Here is a 27,902-nt window from a genome sequence, read left to right on the forward strand (position 1 = left end):
AGCCTGTGCATCTGGATTTTTAGCAATGTTGACATTTTAAGTAGATTGGAAAGTAAAATGAGAAAGATAACATGCTATAAAGCTCGACAGCAGCATGACACACATACTCTTTATATCAGTTCAATTTCAGTTGATGTAGAAGAAATATCATTTCTACCGACTTTGTTTATTTATTTACTTTACCAAAAGCAAGGTTGACAACGTCTCCATGTTAAAAGAATCATCGGAGCTGCACACATGCTGTCTCAGATAGTACCCGAATATTGGAAACGTCAAAGAAGCTGTACCCAATGGATGGGTAGAGAGATAAAGCCAGTGCCATCATCCTTATGACATGGACTGCTGACATTAGGGACTGTGGCTGTGGTCCACATGGATGTGACTAATACTTCAGAGAAGCTTGCCAATACATGGACTGTGGATGCAGTAGACCACAGTGGCATTTCCAGGCCTGGCTCATTTGTCAGGACGTAGTTAATGAGTATTCTAATTATTTATCTTAAGATCCCCAGTGCATTCAAGTCTGCTTACCAACATTTCCATCTGTTGATTCTTGAATCTGTGTTAAAAAGATAACTAACATTCAGGACAATGGTATTTGTGTTGCAGCTGTACGTCCCTCAGACCACTGATGAAGATAAAGAATATTGTTATCAACAGTTCTAACAAAACTTAGACATGCCTTTCTTGAAATGACCTGATATTCTCAGTGTTACCATCATTACACTTCTGTGCTTCCAGACCTTTACAAGGAAAGATTTAAAATACCATTACTCTCTGTTTTTTCAAACAGATAATCAACTTCTCTTAGGAGGCAAGGTGAAATAAAAATCATTCTCTGCTAACAAAATCTCCCAAGATAAAATAAATAATTGGATCCATTTTAATTTTATTCCCTGCACTCCTGTTGCACAAAGCCATTAGACTAATGGCCTGAAAAATGTCATACAAAAGATGACAGAGGGCAAGATCCTTCTCTTAAGTAGCGACAGGGGAGGGTGTCTGCTGAACTGCAGCACTAAGCCTGTCATCCTGGTCTTGGACTGCACAGCTCAGAGCACGAGTAAGGAAAGAGAAGATTGGAAGCACACCCTACATCCTTTCCAAAATGTCCCAATCTACAGATACACTGGGCCCTCCCTGCACAGAAGGCTGTATATTTTAAATTGCAACCCCTGGGCTTCGGAGATTCAGTAAGTAGCTGAAATTGAATGCCTCTCTTAGTTATGGGCAAAGAAATGCGTACGACACTAATCTCAGTTACACAAACCAAGGTCTTGGAGGGACACTGCATGTGTCTCACCCTGGTCCATGTCTTGACTAGCACACTATAAAGCATGTATATGCAGAAGCCTGCCCTCCTCTTCTCTTTGGATATTTTGGACACAATTTTCCTTTTTGGGGAGGGGGGAGGCTGGGGAAACGTTTGGCTTTTATTACCAAGTCATATTTTCAAACCTTCAATATTTCCACTATCTGTGCAGAGAAAATCTTCAGAGGCTGTCAGTCAGGTCTGGTCATCTCTTTCTTATTTGTGGTTTTCCTCACCTGGGATCTGGATCTTTCCTTTGAGGAAGAACAGTGTTTGCCCATGAGATCCCTCTCAACCGCACATCTTCGTGATGGTTGATGGGCACTAGAATTTTGGCAATATCTTTTAGACAGGGTGGCCTGGGCATAACCAAGCCAGAACGATGTATCTAGTGGTTCCAAAGAAGCTACAGCAGGTGGTTTTACAATGACTGATTTTATCTCTGATTTAAATTATACTTCATGTTGTTTTTCAGAGCAACAGAAATAATTCATCATCTTATGAATCTAAGAGTCTCACCCAAAGGCAGGAGAGCTGCCTCATCGCTGGACCCAAAGCTAAGAAAGTTGGGGAGAGATGACAGTAACAAGATCAAACATTATTTTATTCCTCTCCGCCCAATTGTTCCTGAGACAAGGAGACTAAAAGCAACAGACCAGTGAAGATTCATGTCACTTGACAAGAGCCAAAAAACAGCAAGAGGACAGTTTTCCAGATCACAGGGATGGCAAGAACATTATTATTTTCCGAGAAGCGTGCAAATCAAAGTCACAAAGGAAAAATGAGGCCTCCAAGTATATCCCAACTTCACACCTTTGCAGCTTTGCTGCGTCCATCTAGATAACAGCAAACATCACAGTACCCTCCAGTTTCTAAGAAAGGGATTTTGCAACATCCAGCCAGAGCTGGCTTAACAACTGTACACTCCAGTGCTGCCCTTCAACTGCCCCAGTGCCCTGATGCTGGGTTTTGGCTAATGGACTTGGGAAGATGTGAGAGACCTGGCATGATTGATTTAACAGACTCCAAAGATATCTGATTAATCTTGGGCATCCAGGCTGTTAGGAAGGTGCTACTACATCCACTTATACTGTGCTCCTGAAATATGTTCTGGCTAATTGGGGGGTGAATAAGGTGACAACAACAGGAAGTCAAATTTGATATTGTCTGATTTCAAACAAGACAATCTTAGGAGATATGAAAGAATTGCTATACATTTACTACCAGCCACTGAAATGGACCAAGAAATAAAATCTTACAATACAAAAACTGATGTAGAATGTCTACGTCTCTTGCTGAGGTAGCAGCAATTAATGAAAATGTTATAAATACAACAGTACGCTCAGAGGATAGGTTTTGCTTATCAGTCAGGGAACCCATAAATGAACTCTGCTGTTCTTAATGATATATGATATGAACTCTTGTTTCTAAATGGAGGAAGAAGGTATTAGCACAAACTGATATAAGTAGTAGTAGTTACAAATTAAAAAGTCAAATAAAAAGAAGAAAGGAAGAGATACATGACGGTATTTTATCTGCTTTTTTGAATTCCCCACAAGGAACCGATTTTTCATTGCATGTTCAGTGTTGCCCCAATCTTTGTATTTAAGAGGCTTACCTATCCCAAGACTTTAAACTTCATTCTCAGAATAAAGAGCAGGACGGTAAGATGCCATCAAAAGATGACGACTGAGTTACCGCATTAAAAAGGAGAAAAATCAATAAGAGGAGCCAGGACTGAAGCAGGCCAGCCGTTTGCTCTCTAAAGACCTGAGGAATTAAGGTGTCCTCTTATCAGTGTCGTTATATCAACACTGCGCAATAAAAACGAGAGGGTGCTGAGCCATTGCGATCAATTCCATCATTTCGGTTGTTTCTGTTCCTAAAACTCCTAAAATCAATGACACAGATAGACAGAATTGCCAGAAAAGGTGGCCAACATTTCTCTGGTAGCGACACAAGAGGTTTCACTGGAGAACAAGGGACTTAGAAATCTGCTTGCATAAGCTTGACTCAATCTTGTATATACCTTTTCCCCCCATACTATCTAATTTACAAAATAGTTAAGACCTCATTTATTACCCATATTTTTCCTACAGTTTCAGCCAGTGGTGTATGTTTTATTGCAATTTTGGATAAGGCATCTTCCAGGGCTCCTCAAAGTAAGCCTGGAGCTCTGCTAGGTGACAGCCCGTGCAAACCTGGCTTTGAACCTCCCATTGCCAGCACAGCCTCTCCTGGAACAGTACACAACTGGCTTAATTTTGTGGCCAGCAGGTTTTGCTACAGGCAGTTTAACAGGGTATGAGTTAGTCACTACAGAGATGCACATGAGCAGTTAATGACTTGCTCCAGGCTTGGTGGTGTTTCTTCAGTTTTATTTTGGGACATAAAAGTAGAAGATGTAATCCTTTCTCTCTTTCACCATCCTTTTTCTTTTTTTTTTTTTTTTTTTTTTACTGCAGACTAGCTGAATGAAATAACTGTTAGTGTTTAAGGGAAGCCTCACATACCTCCGGTCAGCTGCTCTCATTTGCTAGTCTTAGCATGTAAGCCAGAGGTAGATCCTCTTTTAGCCCGAATTGACCTTTCTCTTCCTCTTCTCTTCCTCCCCCTCTCCTCCCTGCCTGCAGGCCATCCCAGCCACACCAGCACAGTGCAGCCCTGTTAACTTCTGATCTCAGGACAAAACCACAGGTAACTGCAGAGTTTCTGTTAGTTCCTAACGTGCAAGGCACACTGGCGGGAGCAGGACACTGCGTCTCTACCCTCCCCGCTCCCTGATAAAAGAAAGGTAAATGATCGTGTCCTGCCTGCCTTGGGATTTTGCCATCTGGAAGTTGCCATGAACAGGAATCACACCTTCTTAGAAGGACACATTTATTCTCAGCCCACAAAATGCTGAGGGATCGTATCCTCCCCAAGCAGAAGGCGATGCTGGTGGGAGCAAAGTGTCCTGCCCAGCTCCCCAGCAGCCTGCTGGGATGTGGAATATCTTTGCTCAACCTCATCAACTTTCTCTGGCATATCACCATATTCACCCAAATCAAACACTACAGAGTTCAACTGACAAAAATAAACCGATTTTACTTTATGAGTTGTGCTGTCAAGGAGACATATTTCACTCTGCAATGAAAGCCCATGACTTTCCCCCCACCCCGCCTCTTTCTTTAAGGTAACTATCCCTCAGAGGCTAAAGACACACATTGCATAATTATATCAGCTGCTGGAAACCTCCAACATGTTTTTCAGGTTCCCACACTTCACAGCAGGACCAGGTACACTGTTTTTTTGCCTACTTTTCCATTCCCTGTAGTCTATTTTTTTTCCCTCCAAAATATTTGAGGCTTTTTAACATGTACAATTGTAAATGTCTGCAATTCCTCATAGCCACATACTGAACTCACTCTAGAGATGGTAATGGAAGAGCAGTTACCGCTTGACATAATGTGAGAATTAGTAAAAGAAAGCTTATTTTTATACACAGCTCTTGCAGGGCTTACAGCTTGTCTAGAAGATAACTAATTTAATAATTACTTTTGTGGGAAACAAAATAATCACCTCGGAGACAATCTCTTAATTGATGATAAAGTAAATGTTCTCCAAGTTTCTGGTTGAAAAAAATAAGAGTCTTCAATTCCAGGTGGGAATCACACACCCCCCTCCACACACACAACCTTCCAGACCCCCCTTTCCATTTGGAAAAGACAGTTTTCTGGAAGAAGGACGTCAGCAGAGAACAAGTGTTGGAATTCCTACGGCAACAGTACGTCAGTCCAGGCTGATTTTTATGCATATATAAGATAATGAAATTTTTTTGCTCAAACAGCAAAACCCTGAATTATAGGAGCATACAGTAAACAGACTGGGTTTGAGCCCTGAATGAAACCTTTCAGGTTATTTCATTCTTAGTATTACTTATATTTCTACTACACTTGTACCTAGAGACTCCAAAAAGCTGAGAACCTCATCTGTCACTGGTAAAAAAAATGCTTTTCTCTGTGCAGTCCCTTTCTTCCAATGCACTGTTAGGTAACTGCTCTCCACTTAAGTTTTCTTGTCAGATCCTCTGCATGAAAATCAAAAGTATCCCTCTGCAATTGCTCCACTTGCTCCTTCTGTTAGGTCATTTCTGGGTACCTTTGAAACCTCTACAGTTCTTTCCAGCCACACTAAAGTAGAGAAGTGTCTAAAACACGTTCTAGATCCAGGTTCAGACTGCTGCAGGAGATTGAGATTTGCAATCAGTTTTCAGTGTATAAACACTTTCAGTAAAGCCCAGCCAAATCTCGCTGTATTTGTTCCTTTAACTACTGTTCCCTTGCTCATCAGTCATGTCATCTGCTATGACCCAGCACCGCCACAACCCTCCCAGAGGCCACTGAAATCAGTACATGGAGAAGTGCTCTGTACATACTGGGAGATGTTTAGCATCGCAGAGTCCCACTGCACCTTGATCTCTTGTCGTTCTGGCTCCTTCTGCTCTACAAGCTTATCAGTCACTTCCCCACGTTTACGTTCAGAAAGTATTTTCATCCCCCTTCCTGCTTCTGGCACTTTCAAAATACCTCCATTTGTCTTGTCTCCTCACTTCTTGCCTGCCTTTTCTTGGGACTTTTGCAACTCTTCACCACCCTGCTTCTCCCAACACCTCCCTCGCAGCCCTCCTCTGGCAGCATTCAGAGCTCAGCCCTGACTGCTCTTTTATCCCTGGAGGTGACTCATGTTTTTACACTTGGCCTCTCCCTCTCGGTTCTGTCTACCATGTCTGATTGCCTCTCTGGCATCCTGTCCTGGATGTCCCATGGCCACTCAAACTTCACAGGATGAAACCACACACCTCATTCTTTCCTCACATACAGTTTCACTACTCCATTTCCAACACCATTTCTGCTATTCTGTCACCCAAACTAATAGTATTGGTGTTTTACACACCACTCTCTCTGTTTTCTATTTTCCAACTAAATTAGCATTAAATACACCTATTCTTTTCAGTCCAAAAGCTACAGCATCTCCCACTTCCATGTGCATTACTGTAACCTCCTGCTTCCCTTTGAGCCTCTCACTTATTTTTTTATCTCATCAAAGTGCTGCATCCACATCAACTCCCTTTACCCTTACTTCAGTGAGCCCATCTGCATGTCCAAATTCTTTCACCAACTCCTCTCCGAATTACATGACATCCCTTCCAAGATATCATATGATTCAGCACCCGCCTCCATCTTCTCCTTTGGTTTCACGGCTATCTCTTCTGCTATTCTCCTACTCATGACTTTTGCTAGATTAGTGAGTGGTCTTTGAAGGATATCCCTCAGTTTCAGCATGAATGTTCCTTTTCCAGTTCTGCCAGTGCAGTAGTACAATGAGAATGCAGAGTAAGACAACGACTAGAATCCAGGACTCATAACTGGATTTGGAGGGTATTTCAGGATTAAATCAATGTATCCCACTGGCTTGGCCTATGCTATAAGGACTGAATCCTGGTCTTTGTCCTCAGTTCTAACAAACAGAATAGTTGCTCGGGTCACAGGACCCACACAGTACTTTTGGATTCACTAGTGTAGTTTCAGGCCTGCAAGACCATGTATGAACTATATGTAGGTTTCAATAAGAAGGTGGGGGTGTCCACATGGCAAAATTACATGCATTTCCCTTATAAAAAGTACTAAGCGGTCCCCTTTCTGGGTGCTTTTTAGGCTGTGCAACTGTGAGGATGCACGGACATCTTGAGATCCCTACAGGTTTCTCCATATCTGGGCTGGTCACAGGTTTTTACCAGATCTGTCCTGCTGATATTATGATTACATTGTAATTTCAGTTCATTATATCACCCTTTCCCTCCAAACCCCAAAAGGTCTAGATCAGGTATTAATGAGGGAAAAACCGGTATTTTTCACTCCTGAAAAACGTGTCAGGGTCAAGACAGTGAGTGTGCTCAGCCAGCGTAGCTGGGACTACAGTTTCTTGACTTTCTGAAAGAAACTCATAGCTGTGCATGCTGGTGGGAGAGAAAGGATTAAGGCTGTACTGGTATTACATACTTTTAAAATGATGACCACAGAAGTTATTGTACGAGGTAGAATGAAATCCTACCCCACAGAAGGGGGGGGTGAAAACGGACCAATGAGACGCTCTGGAAGCTGGCTAGATGGAAGACTCTCTGCTCTGTTCTTTGCCTCTCTAGGGTTACTAGATTATCTCCTGTCTAGACGCATACCCTCCCCTCAAAGTATCTGATGGTTTGAAGCTAAACAATCAAACATAAAAAAGGAAGCAAAGTCCTTAAATACATACCTGTTAGTCTGTTAAGAGGTACAAGTAACTGGAGTTATACATTCATAAGCATTCATGCATACACATGTGTGCATTAAAAGAGAGGAAAGCAACGTTCTTTTCTCATTGTGCTAAGATTTCAAGTACACGGTTGCAAAAAAGACCCAGCAAAAGATGTTGATGCAATTGAGTTTTAGGTCAATTCAATTAATCTAGGAAAGCATATTTTCAACAAATGGCTTAATTTCCTTTTAAGGATAAATAAACCACATTAATAGTGTAAAGTACTCGCTGCTGCTGCACATTGCCCTTCATTTAATGTGGCACTTGCTGTCACCAGCAGCACATAAGAGGAAAGAAAACACTCAACATTTTGCATAGCATTCATCAGATTCTTCCCTCTGCTGTAGTGGCATAAGCAGTAAGAGTGCTTAACCCACTGTGGGTTTCCAGGCTTCTCAGGCTGTCTTCTCCCTTTCCACTGAAAGCAATTCCGTTCAGCTTTAGCTGCTTTTTAATCAAAGGAAACTATAATCACACTATCAGGATGCTCATTCTGAAGAGACATTAGCAAAACCACAGTTACTTCATTCAGCTGCAGATCTGTGGTTGACAAAGGACCATCGGATCACAAATAATATTTCTTCTTTTGCACAGAGCAAACAAAAGCGGTTTTGGTTAATTAAAATAATAATAACAACAACAACAATAACAGCCTCAGTGACAAAAGCTGAAAAACGAAGTGCCAATAACTACTGAGAACCTCCACTCAGAAAATGATAACAATTTCATATTCACATTTATCACAAAAAAAGCATCTCCCTGACCTTCAGAAAATGAGATCTGTCTATAACATCAGCTAATAGGGAGTCCTGAGTCAAGTGCCTTCCGTCCTAAGTAACATGAAAACCACACAGCAAAACGAAGTAATACAACATTGAAAAAGAATGCGGGGTAATATCTGTGAGGCTGGTTTTTTTTGCCTGAATGCTTTTATGCTCCTTTTAGTTCTCAGCTTCTCCTAATTGCTGACTTTGGTAAAATCCAAATAATTTGTCATTGGCGCCTTCAAGTATTTGATTCCCAGAAACATAAAAAGCATATACTTACCTGTAGCAACACCTGTGATTGATTACACCGTCACTCTCTGAATACCCTCTGGAGGTTTTGCTCAATCCCAAAAGGAGAGGGGGGAAGGGATGGGAACAGTTGTCTGATGAAGAGCACTATATTAATTCCAATAAAAATACAATTTCCCCCATGCATTTGACAGCATGGTGAAAATCACACTATCTGGATTCCAGGTAAACCAGTCCTTCCAGATACTGAGTTGAGTCAAGCAAACTCTACTGCAGCACGACAAGGAAAAAGTTGATGTATCAAGGCAGAAAACCCTGATCTAAAATTCACGAGAATGGGAACAAAACACAATCGATACACACAGCAATTTCTATAGCAACTGGGGAAAAACGGAAAGAAAAAAAAAAAAAAGAGTCGGTGCCTTAACTGTTAGCATAAATCTTCTGTGGCAAACGAGGGGACCTGTCCCTCTTGGCATCCCTCTGATCGACGGGCTGAATCGATGCCCAGCGCATTCCTCCCGGGCTCCCTCTCCTCTTTCCCTGGGATCTGTGGAGGGGCAAGCCGAGCATCCCAGCCTCCGACGGGAGCGCACACATCTACACACACCCCCCATGCAAGCACACGCGCTCCCCTGCCTCTCTCCTACACCCACAGGATCTCAGCACTCACCGTCACGGGCTTCCTCCCCGCGACTGCAGTTGCTGCAAATGTGTTTGATCTCCTTGCCTATGTGACAGTGTATCACAAAAGAGACATTGCTGTTAGTGGTGGTGGGCTCCTTCAGTGGCTTCATCCTCACTAGATAGAAAGCTTTCTTTTTAGGTTTCTCTCCACTCATGTCTGAAACCGAGCCCTGCCTGAAGCCAGCAGAAGAAAAAGCAAGCATCCCAGGCTGCCTGGCGTGCGTGCAATCCGCCATCCGCTCCCTCTCGCCTCGGTGTTGAGCCGCCACACACACACCAGGGACGAAGGGGAGGGCTGGGGGAGAGGCGGGCGGCAGAGCAGGCAGGAGCGCTGCCTGAGCCTCGCTGCCCTCCGCGACCCTGCTCCTTAACCAATCCACTCGGGCTCGGCTGGAGGATGCTCAGCAGGTCCCCGCTCCGGCCGTGCCCGCCGCCAGCCTCACCCTCAGCCACGGGCGCCGGGCACGTTTGGCGGCAAACCGGAGCCTGGCACACTTCTGGATCCCTGGCTGGCTGCACGCATCGCAGGAGCGCAGGGCTTCCCTTCACTTTCCCCCCCTCTCACGCCCCTTCCACTTCTCCCATGCTCCCCCCCCCCAATTCTGGCAAGTCCCCAAACCCATGGGAGCGCCACATCGGGCCGAAGCCCCTCTGGGTTGGCGGGCACAGCCGCCGGCACCGCCAGCGCCGGGGTTCCTTGGCAGGACGCGCTGCGATTCTCCAGCCTGGCAAACACAGCGACCTCGCCTTCGTGCTCGGCCGGCATGGCAGCCTGTCCCACCGTAATTAATATTTTACACACAAAGGACAATCTGCCAGCAGGCTGCCAGCAGGCTGCACCCCCCCCCCCCCCCCCCCCCCCCCCCCACACACACACACAGTGGCAGCTTCGGCTCTGGGGGCACAGGGCCACTCTGCTCCAGGTGCCCCCCGAAAACCAACTCCCCCCTCTGCAAACCCCTCCCGCTTTTCATTCTTGCTTTTCCTCCGCGTTTGCTTCTTTCAAAAGACAGAGGAAGTGCCTGTCCTAGCCTGTGCAGGGCTCACAAGGACAGCCATTTGACAGCAGCTGGCACCGGCGGGTGACTTCAGCCCAAGCCCCCCTGCACTGGGACTGCTCCTCCGAGGCAAAGGCTGACCAGAGAGGCACAGGCTATTTGAATTAATTCAGACTGCTTATCTAGGGGACGAGTACCCCCTTCTTTGTCTCTCTTGCCTCCTGCCCAAATTGCAGCTGCTCCAGAGAGCAGCCCTGTCGTCCCCGGGTGCCGGCAGCCTGGGCAGCACGCTTCCAAGACTCCCCCGGTTTGAAAGGGATTATAATCTCTGGCCAAACGCTCTGTCAGTCTCTTGTTGCCCAGCTGCCCCCCAAATGTGCCGTCTGTTTTCACGGCACGACAAACAGCCCAAGCTGCCCAACCTGTCGAAGCAGCAGCCTAGGACAGTGCCTGTGACACCCAGAAAGGAGGAAGCAGGGGTGAGGATGCTTGCTTCTTGCAGGCTTTGGGAAGGAAAGCTTGAAGAAGAGACGATATCCTCAGCTATTCTGGTAGCTATTATAGGAATGTGAGTGTTGCTCCTTTAAATCTTCAGCAAGCTATCAGTTTGGCAGGCACTAAGCAGAGTACAACTGGGGCAGCCGAAACATGACAAAGAATAACACCATTCTCCTTATTTTTAGCCAAAGCCCTTGCTTGCTGTTAGAAGAAATCCACTCATTCTGCAATTCTCTACCATCCCCACATATTGTTGCCACATGTTTTACTGCAACAAGAGGCCAAAACCGTCCTGATTCTCTTCAACTGAACATGAAACAGTCAGTGAGACTTTTGTCTAAAGAAAGGCAGAGCAGAAACTTAAGGATTCAGTGCCACGGTTTTCTGTTTTCTCAAATGCACGCACGCACACAGACACACAGAAGATGCATGCAACAAAACTGCTGACCTACTTGTTCTGCGTCATTCTGATGCAGGTCTGACTTCTCACCTGGTGCTCCCAGAGTTGAAACCTTGAGATGTCACATATGGCAAAAATCACAAGGCTTTACTTTTCCCAGCAGCGTTCACAAATCAGACTAGGTGCTATGAGATCTCACAGACATACAGGCTGAAGCATGCTCGCAGCAGAATCGTGCTGTTCACTAAGCCACACAAAGCATCCTGCACACTGACCTATGTATATAAGTTCATGCTGAATAGAGTCGGTCACCTTAGGTTAAGTGTTGCCTCAAAGGACTTGATTTTGCATGTGTTGCTCATCTAAAATTCTCACCCGTTTCATGTAAGTGGTAGGAGAACAGGGAATGCAGAACTATTCAGGGACAAGCAGGTGAATTCCCCAAATGTTTGTATCACGTAGTTACGAGTTCATGCACTGAAACGCCGTCCCTTCAAATGCCTGATGCTGAGACACCATTTCCTATGTTACACATTTGGAAAGCGAAAGCTGAGGAGTTTGATCCCTCACCAGCAGTTCAGACACTCGCAGTGGATTTCCCTCTAACTTATTCATTGCCTTTGAGAACACCTTCAGTTCAGTTGTGATTCAGAAAATAATTAGGTAAGTCGATGACCATAATTCACTTTCTGAACTTGCTTAGAGTTCACAGCTGTCTGTCACTGGCACTCAACACTGCTGCATTATAGAAATGGGTCAGGAAAGGAAAGCACATTCAAATGTGAACTTCCACAAATTTGGGAAATATGAGTGTTAATGAAGTGCAGGCTGAACGCAAAACTGGAATACCATATCTGATGTCTCAGGGCAGCATTGGGGTGTTGTGCCTCACCTGTTTTAGGAAAGGAAACTAGAGTGATATATTCAGCAGAGCTGGTCTTGTAAGACGAATGGTTTTGTAGTTCAGGAATTGGGTAGGACTTAGTACATAAAAAACTGAGTCAGGTCAAGAGCCTTTTGCAGTCTCCCTCCGTGACCTTGGACAAATTACTTATAACATCTTGGTATCTCAGCTCCTTGGCTAAAGAACAGTGATGTTAATGTTTCTGGTTTTCAGACAAATTTTATAAAATCGTATTTCAAGGTGCTCTGAAGGTGTTTGTATATGACCAAGAGGGAACACTTACACAGAATGTTCAAATACAGAGCTCTACTATTTATAGCAAAATGAGAGGGGAAACAGGAAAAACGTGTTCCATCAGGCTTAGTCCGAACAGTTCACTCATTCCAAACGTAAGCTTTTTTGTTTCACTGGATTTTGTTTCAACAGTGTTTATCCCTCCTCTGCCAAATCTTTTTATTCTAAAACCGTGAAATTCATCTCAGATCTGAAAATAGACTTGGTATCCAAAACCCTGCATTTTTAGTGACTCCATTATTATCTCCCAACCCCAAATAACTTAGAGGGACAGGAGCGACCCCCTTCTCAGGCAGAGACTGGAAGGAGACTGTGTGACTATTCCTATAGGTCAGGTCCAAAGCTCTTTACTGACTGTCCAGCTTCACATGTACTCTGTACTATGAAAGAACCACCAAACATCATGGGAATGGAGTTTTTGCAAGCAGATCCCAGGCGACTGCAGAAGCCCAGCTGCTCTGACATGTCTGGGGACATTTGGGAATTAAATAACTGGTCCAGTGGGTAACACTGATTCCATGTGGGTAAGAACCCCGAATTACTATGGAGAAAGCCCAGTGTATTTTTGCTTGCAAGTGCTATGTATTTTGCATGCAAACAAGCCCTGAAGCCATCTGCTAGTATGTCTCCTGTAACATGCACTTCGCAATAACATGCAAATTGCCTTCATTCCTAAGAGCTGCCTTATAGAGAATCCAAATTTGCCACAGCTCATAGAACAAAAATATGTTTAATTATGATCTATGCAATTATGGTGAAAACTGCCGCTGCTAATCAGTTCCAGGACAAATAACGTAAAATGAACATGCTACAGTATTCCTGCAGAAAGTTACTTGCTTTGCCTTGTTTTTAAAGATAAGTTAAAAAAAAAAAAAGGCATAACAACTCTTTCACTGCCTCAAGACACAGCTACAAACCTTGGCATAATTTTATTGCACAGTGGACAACAAAATCAATGAAGGGGATGTCAGACAGTTGGTTATTTGACAGTGAATCAACAAACTTGTGTCCTATTCACAGCCCACATTTGCTTCTTGTATAAGCTTGGGAAACCATTTGTACCTTCTGTTCCACCCCCTGCAGCCTTTGCCATTATGGAGAGCAGCACTTCCATTGTCCACAAAGACGAGATGAAAGCAGCATCCCCTTTAAATAGATGATTACTGAGATATGGATTCATATCCGCATCAAAATCTTTGAGGCTCTCCCCTGTCTTTCTGGTTTTTTCTCCGGACCATGTCTCCCCCTGTCACAGATCACCTGGCTGAGAGGTTTTTTTGGGACACTGTGCCCTCAAACAGTCTCTGTAAAAGCAAAAAGTGATGCTGGAACCAAGCAGAAAAAGCAGGCGAGCTTTTGGCTGCATCCTCCACACCACAGAAAAGATTTCCTCTTACTTCTTCCTCCAAGCTGTGGCACTGGGCAAATGCCCAACGCCAGTCAGGACACCCTCGACATCTGCCCTAAGCCCCTCAGCTGAACAACATGGAGGTTTCTGTATGGGCAGGACAGGCTCCCTCCTGCTTGCAGCACAAAGAGGTGGACATCAGAAAACATGCAGAAGCCTCTCAGCCATGTTTCTTCACTACAAAGGCTGTCTTGGAGAGTGCAGGCGTTTCCTCGAAGCAGCTGTGGCTAACAGAATGGCACTGTCCAGGTGAGAATGCTAGACAAATGCCAGACTAACAAGGCAGCATCACTTCTTCTCAGCAGTTTAGTCTAACCAAAACACCATGATTCATTTGTTTTACAGTCTATTTAGGCAGTGATGTTTTTGCAGGGATGCCCCTGTACTTGGCAATTTTTTCTAAATATTTTCCTTTCCTTCCTATTTCCTCTGCCCACTGTACTATGAATCCCAGTGAGATTATAAAAGAGATGAAAGATAAATTAACTAATTACCAGCTGCTCTGGTGGTTACTATATACACTGATGTCGTATTATACATACTGAAAGAAACTGATAAACTTGGAGTGAAGAGGAAAAGTGTGAAGAGTATTTGATCCACTGACTACAGCAGAGGAATCGGCCATAAATACAGTACCCCCTTTGGTAGTGTCTTCCATTCACTGCCAAAAAAATGCCCCAAAAGCCACCTCAGGACAGCTGACATTTGCCAAAGGACTTTGACACCAGCTGAAGAATCCTTCTACTTGCAAGCCACAACTCAATCCTAGATACCCAAGTATTTTCTGTTTGCCAGGCAATTAGTGCAGCAGGACCCTGGTCAATGGCGGGGGCTCCAGGGTGCTAGGCTGACAGTATTTCTGCGTATTTCTGCTTACTGCATGGCACATCAGCAAAACTGGGAGGGCAAGGAGGAGGGAGAATCAGCCTGAGACTCCTGCAGGCCAAAATAGACTATGACCTTTTTAGTTCTGCAGCTATAAACACATTCTTAAGCAACAATCCCAGCTACTCCTCGCAGTCACGAGCCCAGGAGAGCCAGGTGATGAGTGCCGCACAACCAAAAGCAAACTGAAGGGAGAAGAAAGGAAAGAAAATGCCCTTTCCTGGCATTCCTACATTCAGCAATGCTGCTGAAGCATCACACGGCTCATTCTTGCTCTATTTGCAGGCCTCTCCACATCCTATGCACATGCTCTGCCATGATGGAGCTCTCTCCTTATTTAGGAGAAGCCCTGCTTTATTTCAATGTGACACCATATGGTGTGATAAAAATGAACAGAAAAGGTTACACACAAAAAATACATAAGCTTAGAAACACCTGTTTGCTGCAAGTGTGAAGAACTGCTGACGGTAAAGGACTTCTAAGGATAAAAAGGAAGATGTCATCCTACACAGCAGGACAGGCAGAAAGTTGCTGAGCTGCCATTTGAATGCCCAAACATGTATGTGTAATTAATGCACAAAGGCCTGATGAAGCTAAGGGTAAACACCAGAACTGAACCAATGCGGAGTCTGGATTTGTAAAACAGCTGAGCGAGCAACCATTAGCATTAGATGACGCTCAAAGGAAGAGACAATCTGCATGCTGAAATTATAGGTGAAGTCCTAGCTCCAGCAAAGTCGCTGCAAGTCCTAGCGCCAGAGCCACTAGTCACTACAGTCCTAACAAGGTCATTAGCTCCCATCTTAGACAATCCACTCTGAATTTTTGTATCTAATTTAGATGTGGCATGCCCTGGGGTTTTAGTGATCTGTTTGGAGCAGTTTGCAGATCCTGCATTACTGGCTTTCCAGAGGAATGGAAGCCTACGTCATTTTTACCTTGATAATAGACAGAGGATAGAGCAGAGGCATGAACTGGGACTCAGCGGCACTCTTGCACTCTCAGTTTAGATATAGCTGCAACCCTGAAGTTAATAAAAAGTAGTTCCAAAACCAGTGCAATTATGAGGCTGAAACCAAGGAGGAATCTGAATTAAGTTTTGCCAGGCCAGCATAGCAACTCACATGGCTGTACATCTTAATGTATACCAAAACACATTAGCACTGGTGACTTGAACACACAACATGCATCAGCTTCCTTGCTAGTTACTCCCTGATTGACACTGAGAGAATAAAGTCCAATACACACTGTATTTCCATCTCCTCCCTGCCCCCCGCCCAAAAAAAAATAAAAACACAACCTTTTTCCTTCTGCTCATAGACAGCTCTGCATCTTCTGCTTTTCTCCCATCAAAACCAGAGCTGTCTTACAACTTATATAGGTGAAGAAAAATATTTTTTAAAACCCCACAAAACCCACAGCCAGGTATCTGGATGCATCTGTAATTCTTCACAAGGTTATGTTCCCCCACAGCAAGCTAAAACAAGCTCGGTGAGGGGAGAAGGCAGAGTGTGCCTTTGTGCCTAGCAAGTGCCTGGGGGAAAAACTGAACGCGGAAATGCTTCTAGCCATGAAAAAGGGAAGGAGAAGGTCCAGAGGAGTCCAAGCCTTTAGAGTAAATAAAGTCAAGTGCTGGCCACCTCTAGGTGGCAAACCAGCAGAACCGCTCCCACATCATGGGTTAGTTCTATGCTGCTTCCTACGGATATAGAAACTAGGCACTTGTGGTTTTGTTGGCTGCAAGTAAAACTACATGTTTGAAAAGCAAAGCAAAGAAGGCAATAGGGGAATTCCAGAGATGTGCATTACAACTGTTTCAAAACAAGAACATTAATTTGAACAAAATCAGATGTTTGACTTAAAATAACATGGAAAATACAGCAGAAGCCCCAAATTTGCAACATGCAACAGAGAAACTTGAAACTCTGTGGAACCTATCAAATTTTTAGTGTGCAACAAACTGACAACTTGGAACAGTCTTTTCTGGAGACTCCTGAATGCAAAAAGCTCAGTAAAGCAGGTCACACTCATCATCTTTCAGGATGCCACTATGGTTTTCTCGCTATTTGCTCAAGAATTGCACATATCTCAAGGTAGGAACAAAAGAAACACACTTGAGAAAAAAAAAATCTACTTGTAATTGCTAGTGCCTGAAAATCTTGGGCGATCAACTTGAGACACCTGAGAAAACCTGAGCCTTTCTAGATCTGCTTCTTGGAATATCCTGAAACTCTATCCATTTTACAGTGTGTGGGACAGACACGAATATCACACAATCCCAGGGGGTCTAAGACTTTCCATTCCTGTCACAGGCACTCAAGGACTGAGCCATATACTGTGCTCCATCTGCCCTGGCTCCAGAAAAGTCTGAATCATCTGGCTTTAAGGAAAATTTAAGAAAACAGGTCAAACTGAACTTTCCATCACTGGCAATTGCAATGAAGTCAACCAGCTTGCACAAGCATTGCTCCCAGCACAAACTGCCCTTGCATTTCTGTCAACGTGACTAATCAAATTAACCCCTGATGATATCAAGTAGTATGGCTTCCCTAAGAATATACAGAGACTAACATTCCCTGCTGATTATCCTTACTTTTATTATTGCTTCTCAGGCCAAAATTATGGAGAAGGATCAGACTGCAGGAATCTTTGGTGAAGTAATAAATCCAAAATATGTAAGAACATGGCTTGAAATTGATAGACCAAAAGATTTATTTCAAAGCAATTAAATGGATAGTTATTAACTCAGAAACTTTCTACTGGATACTGAGATCACCACCCTACAGTGGACAAAGTTAAGATTAGCACATAATAGGGATGACTGGACTTTTTGCCTTTATAAATGACTCATATTAAGTCTGCTGATTGTAGTTCAGAACAGTTGACTTGAAGGTCAAGGATATGACTGTGCATGAAGCACACTCATTTAGGGAACACTTTCACATAAAAAAAGAAAAGGCAAATGAAGAAGAGTAAGTTTTGCAGACTTAGCCCCAAAGAGTTCACTTGCGGTAAGATGGTTTTACACTTTTACCCAAACTTTCCAGGCCAACGGCCTGGGACTTGCCATGTCTTGTGGGCCACTGGGTCAGCCACACAAAACTCATGAGTTTTCATTTCCGTGTAATGTCTTACTATGGTTCCTATGGTTTCCAGTGCCATTGTGTTTGAGGCAAACTGAGAAAGTTATAAAATGCAAAAGCTTTGGCAGATAGATGTGCCAGGAAAGCCAGACAGCAAGTCCAGTAAAGTCATGCCCTGACCAAGCTCAGACAGAGGATGAGAGGCTAAGCTGAAGAAGCAAGATAAATGTTTGTGAGGTCTGACAGAGGTACAAAAGAGTAGGCAGGCAGGCAGAGATTCGGGAGGGAACATGAGGCTAAGGGAAGTAACATTCAGTCAGAAGAGAAAGCAGATAAGGAGGGGGAAAAGAGAGATTACGAAAGCTGTGATAGACATTTAAACTTTAAGGGTGCCTTTGAACTGACAGACCTTCCCAACCTTCAGAGGCTTCCCCACCACTAAAAAGCACTTTGTAATTACACACGAACAGTGCAGCAACCACGAGTACCAGGGCAGCTGCAAAGGACGATTAAGGTGCGTACGCTGGCAAAGCTGTAGGGGGAAGCTTTCATAAGCATCTGCCTCCACTGGGCACGACAGCAGCACACACTGTCAATCTCCTCACTTCAATAAGCACTCACATTTTTCTCAAATTAGAAAAAAAAGACAACACAAATCCCTAGGAATAGCATGAAGCTTCTATACATATCTCCCAGCGAGCTAGCAGCGTGCGGTACTGAAACGAAGCAAGAAGATTCTGACAATATAATGATCATCTTTTTCAGTCTTTCCCTCCTTCAGCATAAGCACAGGCTCCTCTGAAGATCAGAAAAATCTGCATGAGGAGCTTTTCACTTTCTCCAAAGAAAAGCAGCGAAAAAGGATTCTTACTCTCTTCCTTTTAGCCCCTATTATCTTTACTGCAGCCCAGTCATTTTTCATCATCAGACTCCTATCTCTTAGTCGCTGCTCGTACTTTCACTGTGGGCTGGTATGAAGCACAAAGCATGGAGGGAAAAGTTTGGCTTTGCATCAGTCCCATCATCATTCCCCTACCTCCACAGAGTTTCACATAACGAGGCTAGTCTCTACAACACCAGCAGACAATGCATGTGCCATCAACAGATCTTGCTGACAAAAGGTCATATTAAACGTTGTTTGCCTCTTTAAAACCTTGAATAGCAGTCAACAAAAGAAGCTGCAGTGTACTAAAGGATCTGAAGAAATAGCTGTATAATCAGTTTTTGCTGAAATCCTGGAACATATTTTAATGTGAAACTTGCCAAGCTCTTTAACATCTGCCTGTGGGAAAATTATAGAGACTCAAGATCCAGACTAGATTTTAGTATTTTTTCAGGGCCTTCTATAAAAGGAGGAATATTAACAGCTAAAATCTAATTCAGCTTTCTCAATGATCCATTCTCGTAATGTGTAACTACATACCTATACTACTACTTTGAAATCTTAGCCATCATGTACGTAAATTATTCATAAGAAATATGAACTTCTAACATCTGTTATTTTTTGAGGTTTTACGGATCCAGCTGCTCTACCTGCATGATCTATAGCGCTTATCTGCCAAAACCTAAGTCCCCAGGGGACAAAGGTAGCACAAAAAGCAAGCTTTTACTTTTACCAAAGGTTTAAAACAGAGAAGAATGTGTGACTGAAGGCTGAAGTAGAAAGTCTGCAGTACAACATGCAGTTCATTCACAGTGGAGGAAATGCAGCAAAGCAGTGGTAAAACCCACTGCAGATCTTTTTTATTACTTTGTATTACAGAAATTCCAAGGGGCCCCACCAGTGCTCAGGACTGCAGTATACAATGCACTCTGACACTTTAACAGACTTTTTGTCCTAATGACCTTCCTCAAGTTTTCTCTAGTGCAGTAATCCTCTGAGTTTAAAGCATCCCAGCTTCAAGACTTTGGTGCTTCAAGACATTGGTAAGGCTCTAAGTGCATCATGAGGCCAATAACAGATGGAAGCTTTCAATCACTTTATGGGTTATGACTGGAAATCTATCAATGAAATGTATACTAAGAAGCCAAACACATCCATGTTCCTTACATCACCATGAACAACTAAGAACTTATTGTTCATAAGCAGTATTTAAAGACTATGCTGAAAGATGACTCAGGAGAGAACATCGCTTTCACTCTATTGTGATGCTTGCACTGAAGCAGATGCTTCTGCATCAAAATATATTTTCCCATCCCCACAGCAGGCTAAGGCTTAAAGGTGAGACTACTAATTACTTACAGCCAAGCATAAGACCAAGTTGCCCAAGGAGGTTGTAAAATCTCCATCTCTGTTGGTTTTCAAGGCTGGAATGGATAAGCCTCCAAGCAATCTGATCTAACTAGACCTGCTTTGAGCTCCAGAGGTTTCATCCAACCTAAATTATTCTATAACTAAAATATTCCATCAATAATATCTTCCTCTGACTTGTACACCTTTGTGCTAACAAGCAAAGGCAGTCTTGGGCCAAAGACTAGCTCACAGGGGTGTGTGAGTGTATTTCTGCACTCTGCAATGGCTGAGTGACCAAGCTTGATTGTCAGGGTAACAGCTGTCAACTACTCAGATGTGATATCTGAGTGGGATGTGACCATGCTACAGCCCTTCAGAAAGAAGCTGGCGAGTTGCACTCGTGGGAATATACACACAGCTTTTCAGTTTTCTCCAGGGAAGCCTTTTGGCTTTCTTCCTCATGGGACCTGCAGCTTCTCTTCTTGAGAGATCTCATGCACTATAAAGCTGCAAATAAGCTTTTCATATCAAGGGATTGGGTTTTTTTTTCTTTTTTTTTTTTTTTTTTTTTTTTTTTTTTTTCCCCTTGGCCATATTTCACCATTTTTCTAGAGGCTTTGAGAAATCCTGAACTAAAAAATGCTGCAATTATGCCTTGTAACCTTTCCTGATAAAGGTTCCTCCATCACTTCCTAACCACCTCCATCTGAAGGAATGTCACCTCCACATTCTGGTTACCAGAAGACAAATATTCTGCGAAACACAACACGAATCACATGACAAAGGGCTGCTCTGGCTGTGTGAGGCACCCACTCTGTTGATGTCTGCACAGAAAACACAGAGGGGGAAATGGAAAGGCTTCCAGCACTCAACAATATAGGGCACTAGCTGTGGGTACACATGGGAGAGGAGCAGGAATTTTGGGAGGCAAATCTGGCCTCTGAGTGGAAGCAAAGAGATCACTAACGGGGAACGAGCGTTTGCTTTGCTCTTTCTCTTGTTCTTCTGACCGAAGCAAGACTTAAAAGCAAAGAAGGTTAGAAAACAAAGAATATGGGTTGTAGAGAACACAACAGCTTATTATAAAGCTATTATGAATATCTGGCTTGCTGCTTAGCTAGGGGATAACAAAGTTAGCAATTAGAGATGATGAATGGTTGAAGGGGTTTTATAATGATATGGAAAGATTTTCATCTTTATATCACACAGGTTGAATTCAGGTCAAGTCAGTACCAACTGAATGTGAATGCCATCTGATTTATTTCATCAGGTTGTGTGGAATGAACTTGGTCTCCTATAAGCTCTTTGGGACAAAGACTTATTCATAAGTAATTATCTGTAATAAGCACCTCAACTTGCATGAGGAGGTGCTTTATACAAGGTACTGTTCAAACAGCCCAGCCTTGAAAAGGTTAGGATTCATCGAGATAGAACTGTAAAAGCATAATTTAAATATGACAAAGAGAAAGATGGCACAGCTTGTCCAATGCCTTACAGAAGGTATGTGCCAGAGCTTTATTTGAATCTACGTTCAATTACAAGCCAGTTCTTCCTGCCTGGGCATTTAAAAATTGCAGTGCTTGTTGGGCAAAACTGCAGTCTGTATAAAGAAGCAAAGAACATAAGGTGCCCTCTACTAGCCACCATGTTGATCAGCAGTTTTCAAGAGTCTACTTCTGCTCTCACAAATCCCCCCAGTGAGAAAGAGAGGGCGTGCTAGTTAGCACCAAGGAACAACGTCGGCTTCTGGCTTGCTAGCAAGAGAATGTTTGATTTCCTTGAAGTTTATATCACTTAAAGAAGGTCTCTTATGCGTCTTGCTTTAGACATTAACATTATTTTATGGATGCAGAGCAAGGAAAATATACTCGGTTCTAGCCAGGATAGCTGAATTCAGTCCTTAAGTAGCATGAGCCAATTACACTGGTGATTATTAGGGCATCACTGAAATGACAAAATCTCTCAAGATACACCAATACCTAACACATAGTTAAACTGCAAAAACAAACACAGAGCCCCCAAAGAAAATACTACTATTTATAGTTGTACCACAGTATGTTCTGGAAGCCTCAGAAAGGACACAAAGGCTAGTCACTATAGTAAACACTCAGGAGCCCCTGTCCCATTACAGACAGAGAAGCAGGTACTTATTTTGTGGATAAATATCTGAGTTATAAAAATGGTTTGCACAAATTGATGGGATGTCTGAGACAGAGCTGCAAGATAGACATCAGAAGAGTAGCTTGACTTTTTATGATGGCTCCAGTCGGTCCTTGTGGACACATTCACCTAAAAAGTCTCCCGATATCTTTCCAAGCAATGGCTGCAAGTTGCTACTACTCCAAGGCCTAGGACCTGTGTTTGCTTTAAAAGAGACATATCCACAGAGAGCAATGCATTGCTGCTGCACAGGGATGCTTGGACCATAACCTATTATCTGGGAGAAGTACTGTGCTAACGCACTGTGCCATGCAGACACACTGTTAACCGGCTGTGAGAAGCAGAAGATGAAAGAGCTGACATTTGCCAGCTTCCCCAGGATTTGTGGTAATGGCAGCAACTGTGCTGCCTCTGGAAAAGAAATACCAAATGCGTGTGGGTTGTGGCAGGCTGTGTACAGGCTCTCATGCCAAGATGCAGCATCTCAGTGGTGGCTTTCCAGGATATTTGTTTTCTTTATTTCTTTCGTTTTCTGAAAAAGAACAACTGAACTATATTTTGGTGCTTAGAAGAAATCTCTCAAAGATGATGTTTCCAGTGGTATACAGACTTTTTTGCTATTGCACAGACCTTTGTTTTACACAGCTTTATAGTAAGTTCCATGAATTACATATAAAAATGAATACACTGTTTGCCTCGAGTGTCCCTAAGGGAGCAGAGTTGTTGAGGTCTAAAATATCTTCATCCCATTTGCTGCCCCAGGGCTGATTGCTAGCCTGCATCTGCCATTCATGGGAACAGAGAATTAGCTGGCCAGAAATAAAATCTCCTGCAAAGAAAACATGTTTTACAGAAAAAATATGAAAAGAAAAATCTATAATTACCCAGTCACTTTAGTGACAGTGAGGTCTTCCCAGCTTTCCAGACAGGTACAATTAGCAATTGTTTTAAACAATCAGTGAGTTAATTACAGCAGTAACTTTCCATTACATTTCACAGGGAATGTATTATGTGGTGGGGGGCATTAGAAACTGTAAAGCAGTACTTTCATTTAAAAGACGAGCAGAAGCAGTACCAGGGTAAGCAGTGTATGCCTGAGTCTTGCATGACTTCACAGCAGCTCTCCTCGCTGCCGTGCCCCTCCAGAGCAGGCTTGGCACAGCAGGCTGCCTCCTTCCCCTTTGTGGGTATACTCGTTTTCACAAAAAGAGACCTGAAGCCCCAGTCAGGCTCCAAACGTATCTCTTCCCACACGCAGAATCTCACCTAACCAGCCCAAAACCATGCTCCGAGGTACGGCAGATGCAACCTAGCAGTGCACACGTGCAACAGCCATCCACTGCTCTACTCTGGGTAACGCACTTTGAAGTGGCTTAAATAAGACGGGATGGCTGTCAGCAACCACTTTTCTCTTTGAACACTGGATTGTTGACACTTTCGTTAGATTTTTTGTCTCTTTTTGGCAAAGCTTCTTACTAGCAAATATTAATGACTTCACTGTCCCCGTGAAACAGGGGAAAATGGGGGGGAGCATTACTAAGCATAGCTACGATTTATCTATCTATACATGAATCCTACTGTTTAGCTTTGATATGCTGCAGAAACACAATTTTAGCGTGGTACAAGATACTAATTTATATCAAGACAATTGATAAATTGATGCCTACCATAAGAGCTGGCATCATAATCTAGTACCTTGAGCTTCTGTGGTTCATTATCATCTCAAGAGTGCTCAGGTCTGCATTCAATTGTATGTTGCCAGAATACAATTTCAGTTTCAATTAACGGTTGTAGACTTCTAGATCCTGCCCAGCAAAGCCAACAAAAATATTCCTGTTGAGTTTTAACTGGTGCCCAGTTCCATTTTCCTCTGTCAACTGGGCATTTCATTACATGTGGCAGAGACCTGCTTTGCAGGGACACACGCAGAAGGGTCAGCCTACAGATGCCACAAAACCACTGCTGCTTTGATAAAAATGCAACAGCTTACATACATTCTGAACTCTCCTCTCCCAGGCTGGCTGAAGCGAGGGCCTTCACTGAGGGAACAGCCACCCATTCAGATGCAGGGAATGTGCCCTATTTTGGCACCCCAAATTGCAAGCTCATTGCTCAGAGAACATATATACTCCCAGTCTCTCACAAAAAGACAAACCAGCATGTGATAAAGTACAGGCAAGTATTAAGAAAGCTATAAATATAGGATTGCTCTCTTTCTAGCCCCAAACAAGGCTGAGTAATGGCATATTATCACTCTCCTTTGGAGATGGCTGTCAGGTGAGCTGCTGCCTGCTTGGGGGAATGAGATGAAAGCAAGCCAGCAGCAACCCGTCCCCTCCCTTCAAACACGCTGAGCACCAGCCACACTCACTACACCCCTGTCAAGCTCAGTGCAGAACTCAATATCCCACTCCCCTGAGCTACTATTTCAGTTTCCAACATTAGTTGTAATGAGTTATCTTCTCCAGTGCTCTTCCAATTACACCCTACAGATGCTGGGAGCACAAGGAAGGCACCATACCTACGTTCTTATGCAAACACGGACATTCACCTAAAGCAGAAAGCTGGCCTGAGAAACAAAGACACACACCCCTCTTGCCTGCTGACTCAATATCCCATTCTAGATAATTTGCATCTGTTTTAAGGAGAATAAAGTATATCACAAACTACTTCACGGCACAAACTTATTATTAGTTGCATTCTTGAAACGGATATTATTTTTCATTGTCTTATCATATTTAATCTCTGAGGTTTTGACACAATGAAAGTTTCCCTGTAACAACTGCATAGAGACTTCAAAAAGTATTTTGTTTCCCTAATGGAATGTCACCGGATTATTATTACTTTGCCTCTCCCTTCAGGTCTCAAAGAAAGATGATTTAAAAACGAAAGCAAATAAAGAAGGCCAATCCAAAGGTCCATGTTTTCAAGTATGACTAGCGATTGTGGGGGCCTAGTTTGAAGTACACTAAAGATTTCCAAAAGCAAGGGGTAAGACTTTTGTGAAAGGCAGCCCCCTTTAAGTTAAATCCAGCCAACCATATTAGCAAACAAATAAAACAGCAATTGTCTGGAAAAAGTAAGCCTAAACCCTACCGATTTTAACCCCATTTATAAATACAATTTCTGAAATGACACCATGGACTTTACAACCAGACAGCAGAGAAACAGCTCTGTTTCAGCAGAGCGTGACTCTTGGAGACACAGAGTCACATAAGCGACAGCAGCAGGGTTGCAAGTGCAGCAATTATAACAGCACTTCTTCAGGGAAAAGCAGTTTGTAAGCAAGAAAGCTCAGATACAAAAGAGGTCAAAACCACTCCAAAATGACTCAGAGATCTCAAAGATCAATTTTAATGGTTGTAAAAAAACCCAACACTCTTCTCCTGAAAAGTTATGCATCAGAAATAAAAAGATGAACACATGCAGAGCTGATCACCGGTTAATCACTTCTCCTACAAAACAAGTTCCTGGGCAACCTACACAAGGGATGGACTCAATCCCGATCTAACCAGGAAAGAGTCTGGCATACAGCACAGTCTGTGCCCCATCAGGCGTGAGTTTGCTGCCCCCGGTTTGCAGTCCATCCCTTAGGGCAGTCTGTGGACTTCGTAGGTAGTTCCTGCGCCTGCAATGAAGGCCAGGAGAGACTCAAAACACGGCTCCTTCAAACGGCTTTGGTCCCTGCAAGAAATGTCTCTGTTCAGCCCCTACAGCTGCTGGCACTGCCGGCTTGATCCCTGTCAGACGGTTTCTCCTCACCCTCCTTAGCCTGCCAGTGCTCCAAGGCTAGACGTCTTAGGGCCCATTCTAGATTGGTGGTGGTGGGTTCATTTTCTTTTATTTTTTTAAGTGAAAACCCCAACAAATCACTGTTCAACACCATGGCAGTCACACTGAATGCCTGTCATTGCTTCTGCTACTTAGAGCATCTGTAAATAACTGATAAGGGCACCAGCACGCACTTATCTCTGCAGACGGCTTATTATTTTGGCAGAAGGGGGAAAACCACCACCTTGGGCCTAAAGGAGGTATCCTTAGTCACTTGTGCTGCTCATGACTGTATGCTTAGGCCTTGCAGCTACTGCATCTCTGTGGCTTGTGAATGGGACAAAGCTTCTTTCACACTGAGATAAATATGAAGAACACCATACTAATTAGCTTAATACAATGTTAGTGTAAGATAGGATAAGTCTATCAAGTTCAACATGGCTAAATCATTTACTCTCACTTGACATCTGTCTTAAAAATAGCGAGTAATAAATAATAGTCACCTGGATGCTAAGCCCATCTCTCCCCTCAAAGAGCTATGCTCACTTCACACCCTAAGCACAAACGTGTCTGTACAGATGAAATCTCCCCGGGTCATCATCTCTCTGTGGGGTGAGCAGTTGTATTATGTCCATGAAAAAACAGAACAAAACAGGTACATTTAAAGTATGGGTGGTCACAGCTTGGGCACAGCGGCAGACAGTGGACTGGCCTCTCAATCCTAATGATCCCACCAACCTTCCTTCAATGCTCATTTCAAGCCCTGAAGGTTTCCCTGGGAGATGTAACTCTCATCTGGGCCAGGTCTCCAGTGAGATTACCTTGGCCTTTGGGAAATAAAGAAAGTACATTTGGCTAGTTACATCATTTGGATCTTTTCACTCTATAACTGCTTACAGTAGCAGAAATGAAAGGAGAAAAGCCATTGCTTCTTTATTTTCTTCCTTCCCTAAAAATGTGATCCTTCCCCCCCTCCACTCCCCATCCTTATTCTCAGTCATTTTTTTTATTTTGGATAGTTAACAAAGATACAACACTACTTTCAGGTTCTGTTTGTTTTTTGTTAATTAAAACCAAGATGACTCAGAAGCCTCATATGCTTAAACACGCACCTTTCTTTCCTATTCACTTGTTTTAGATACAGATAAAATATTCAACAGAGGAGTCATCTACTGTTTCCTATGCCTCCTCACCCCTCAAAAAAAAGAAGAAAAGACAGTAAGGCATAGTTGAGCATCAAATAATACCAAAACCCTTGGCTGTCTGGATCAGCAGCATGTAGGCAGTAAAACTGAAAGAAATCTCATTAGCATGACATAACAGTCAATTATAATACGCAAGATTTAATGTTAAGTATCACAGCCTGATTAATCTGCAGGTATTTCTATTAGTGGGAAAGGTGCTCTGCAAGTTTTTTGTTCATTGCAGCACATTAAGCAAAAGGTGGAGAAAGTACAAGGGGAAACAGATTCATCCCCTATGTAATTGTGCTGACTCCAAAAGCAGATCCCTTTCATTCTTGGAAAGGCTCTGACTTGATGTCAAATCCATACAGACTCTGCGGGCTTCTCCTCATTGTCATTTTCCAGCAGAATATTGAAGGGTTTTTGCTTTTTGGTTTTTAAGTGTTTCCTCAATACGTTTCTAAGTGTTTCCTCAATACGTTTCTAAGTGTATATAAAATACCTATCAAAATGAAAAAAACACAAATGCCCCATGCTTCAAAACATTTTGGGTTGAATTCACATTTGAACAGTCAGACTTGGAGTGCCTGAGGGCAAAACACCCCCCCGAAAGTACGGCTTGCTGCCCTGCCTGCCATTACATCTGGAAAAGGCGGATTATTTTGGAAAATACATAATTTCTCTAGGAATGACTGGCCTTGCAGTGCTCAGCAAAAATCTCCCAAATCTCTTC

The 27,902-nt window shown here is 43.3% G+C and overlaps 1 protein-coding gene across 9 annotated transcripts in view; it reads right to left on the bottom strand.

Annotated features, from left to right (window-relative positions):
* The window catches only part of PHACTR1 (phosphatase and actin regulator 1), a 309,142-nt gene that overhangs the window by 140,596 nt on the left and 140,644 nt on the right, over positions 1-27,902 (bottom strand). The window contains exon 1 of one of the 9 annotated variants that reach the window (XM_042806689.1): positions 11,300-11,324. The exons of 6 other annotated variants lie outside the window; for them this stretch is intronic. Coding sequence is in view for 1 of the 3 variants with exons in the window: in XM_042806682.1 (XP_042662616.1) it covers positions 9,338-9,587 (250 nt within the window). In the remaining 2 variants the exon portion in view is untranslated. Of the gene's footprint in view, positions 1-8,695; positions 9,225-9,337; positions 9,700-11,299; positions 11,325-27,902 lie in introns of those variants that run through there. 2 more of the 9 variants (XM_042806682.1, XM_042806684.1) reach the window with 2 other exon arrangements.

This window comes from Tyto alba, unplaced genomic scaffold (assembly GCF_018691265.1).
Source record: "Tyto alba isolate M040663 unplaced genomic scaffold, T.alba_DEE_v4.0 Super-Scaffold_48, whole genome shotgun sequence".
Classification (NCBI taxonomy): domain Eukaryota; kingdom Metazoa; phylum Chordata; class Aves; order Strigiformes; family Tytonidae; genus Tyto; species Tyto alba.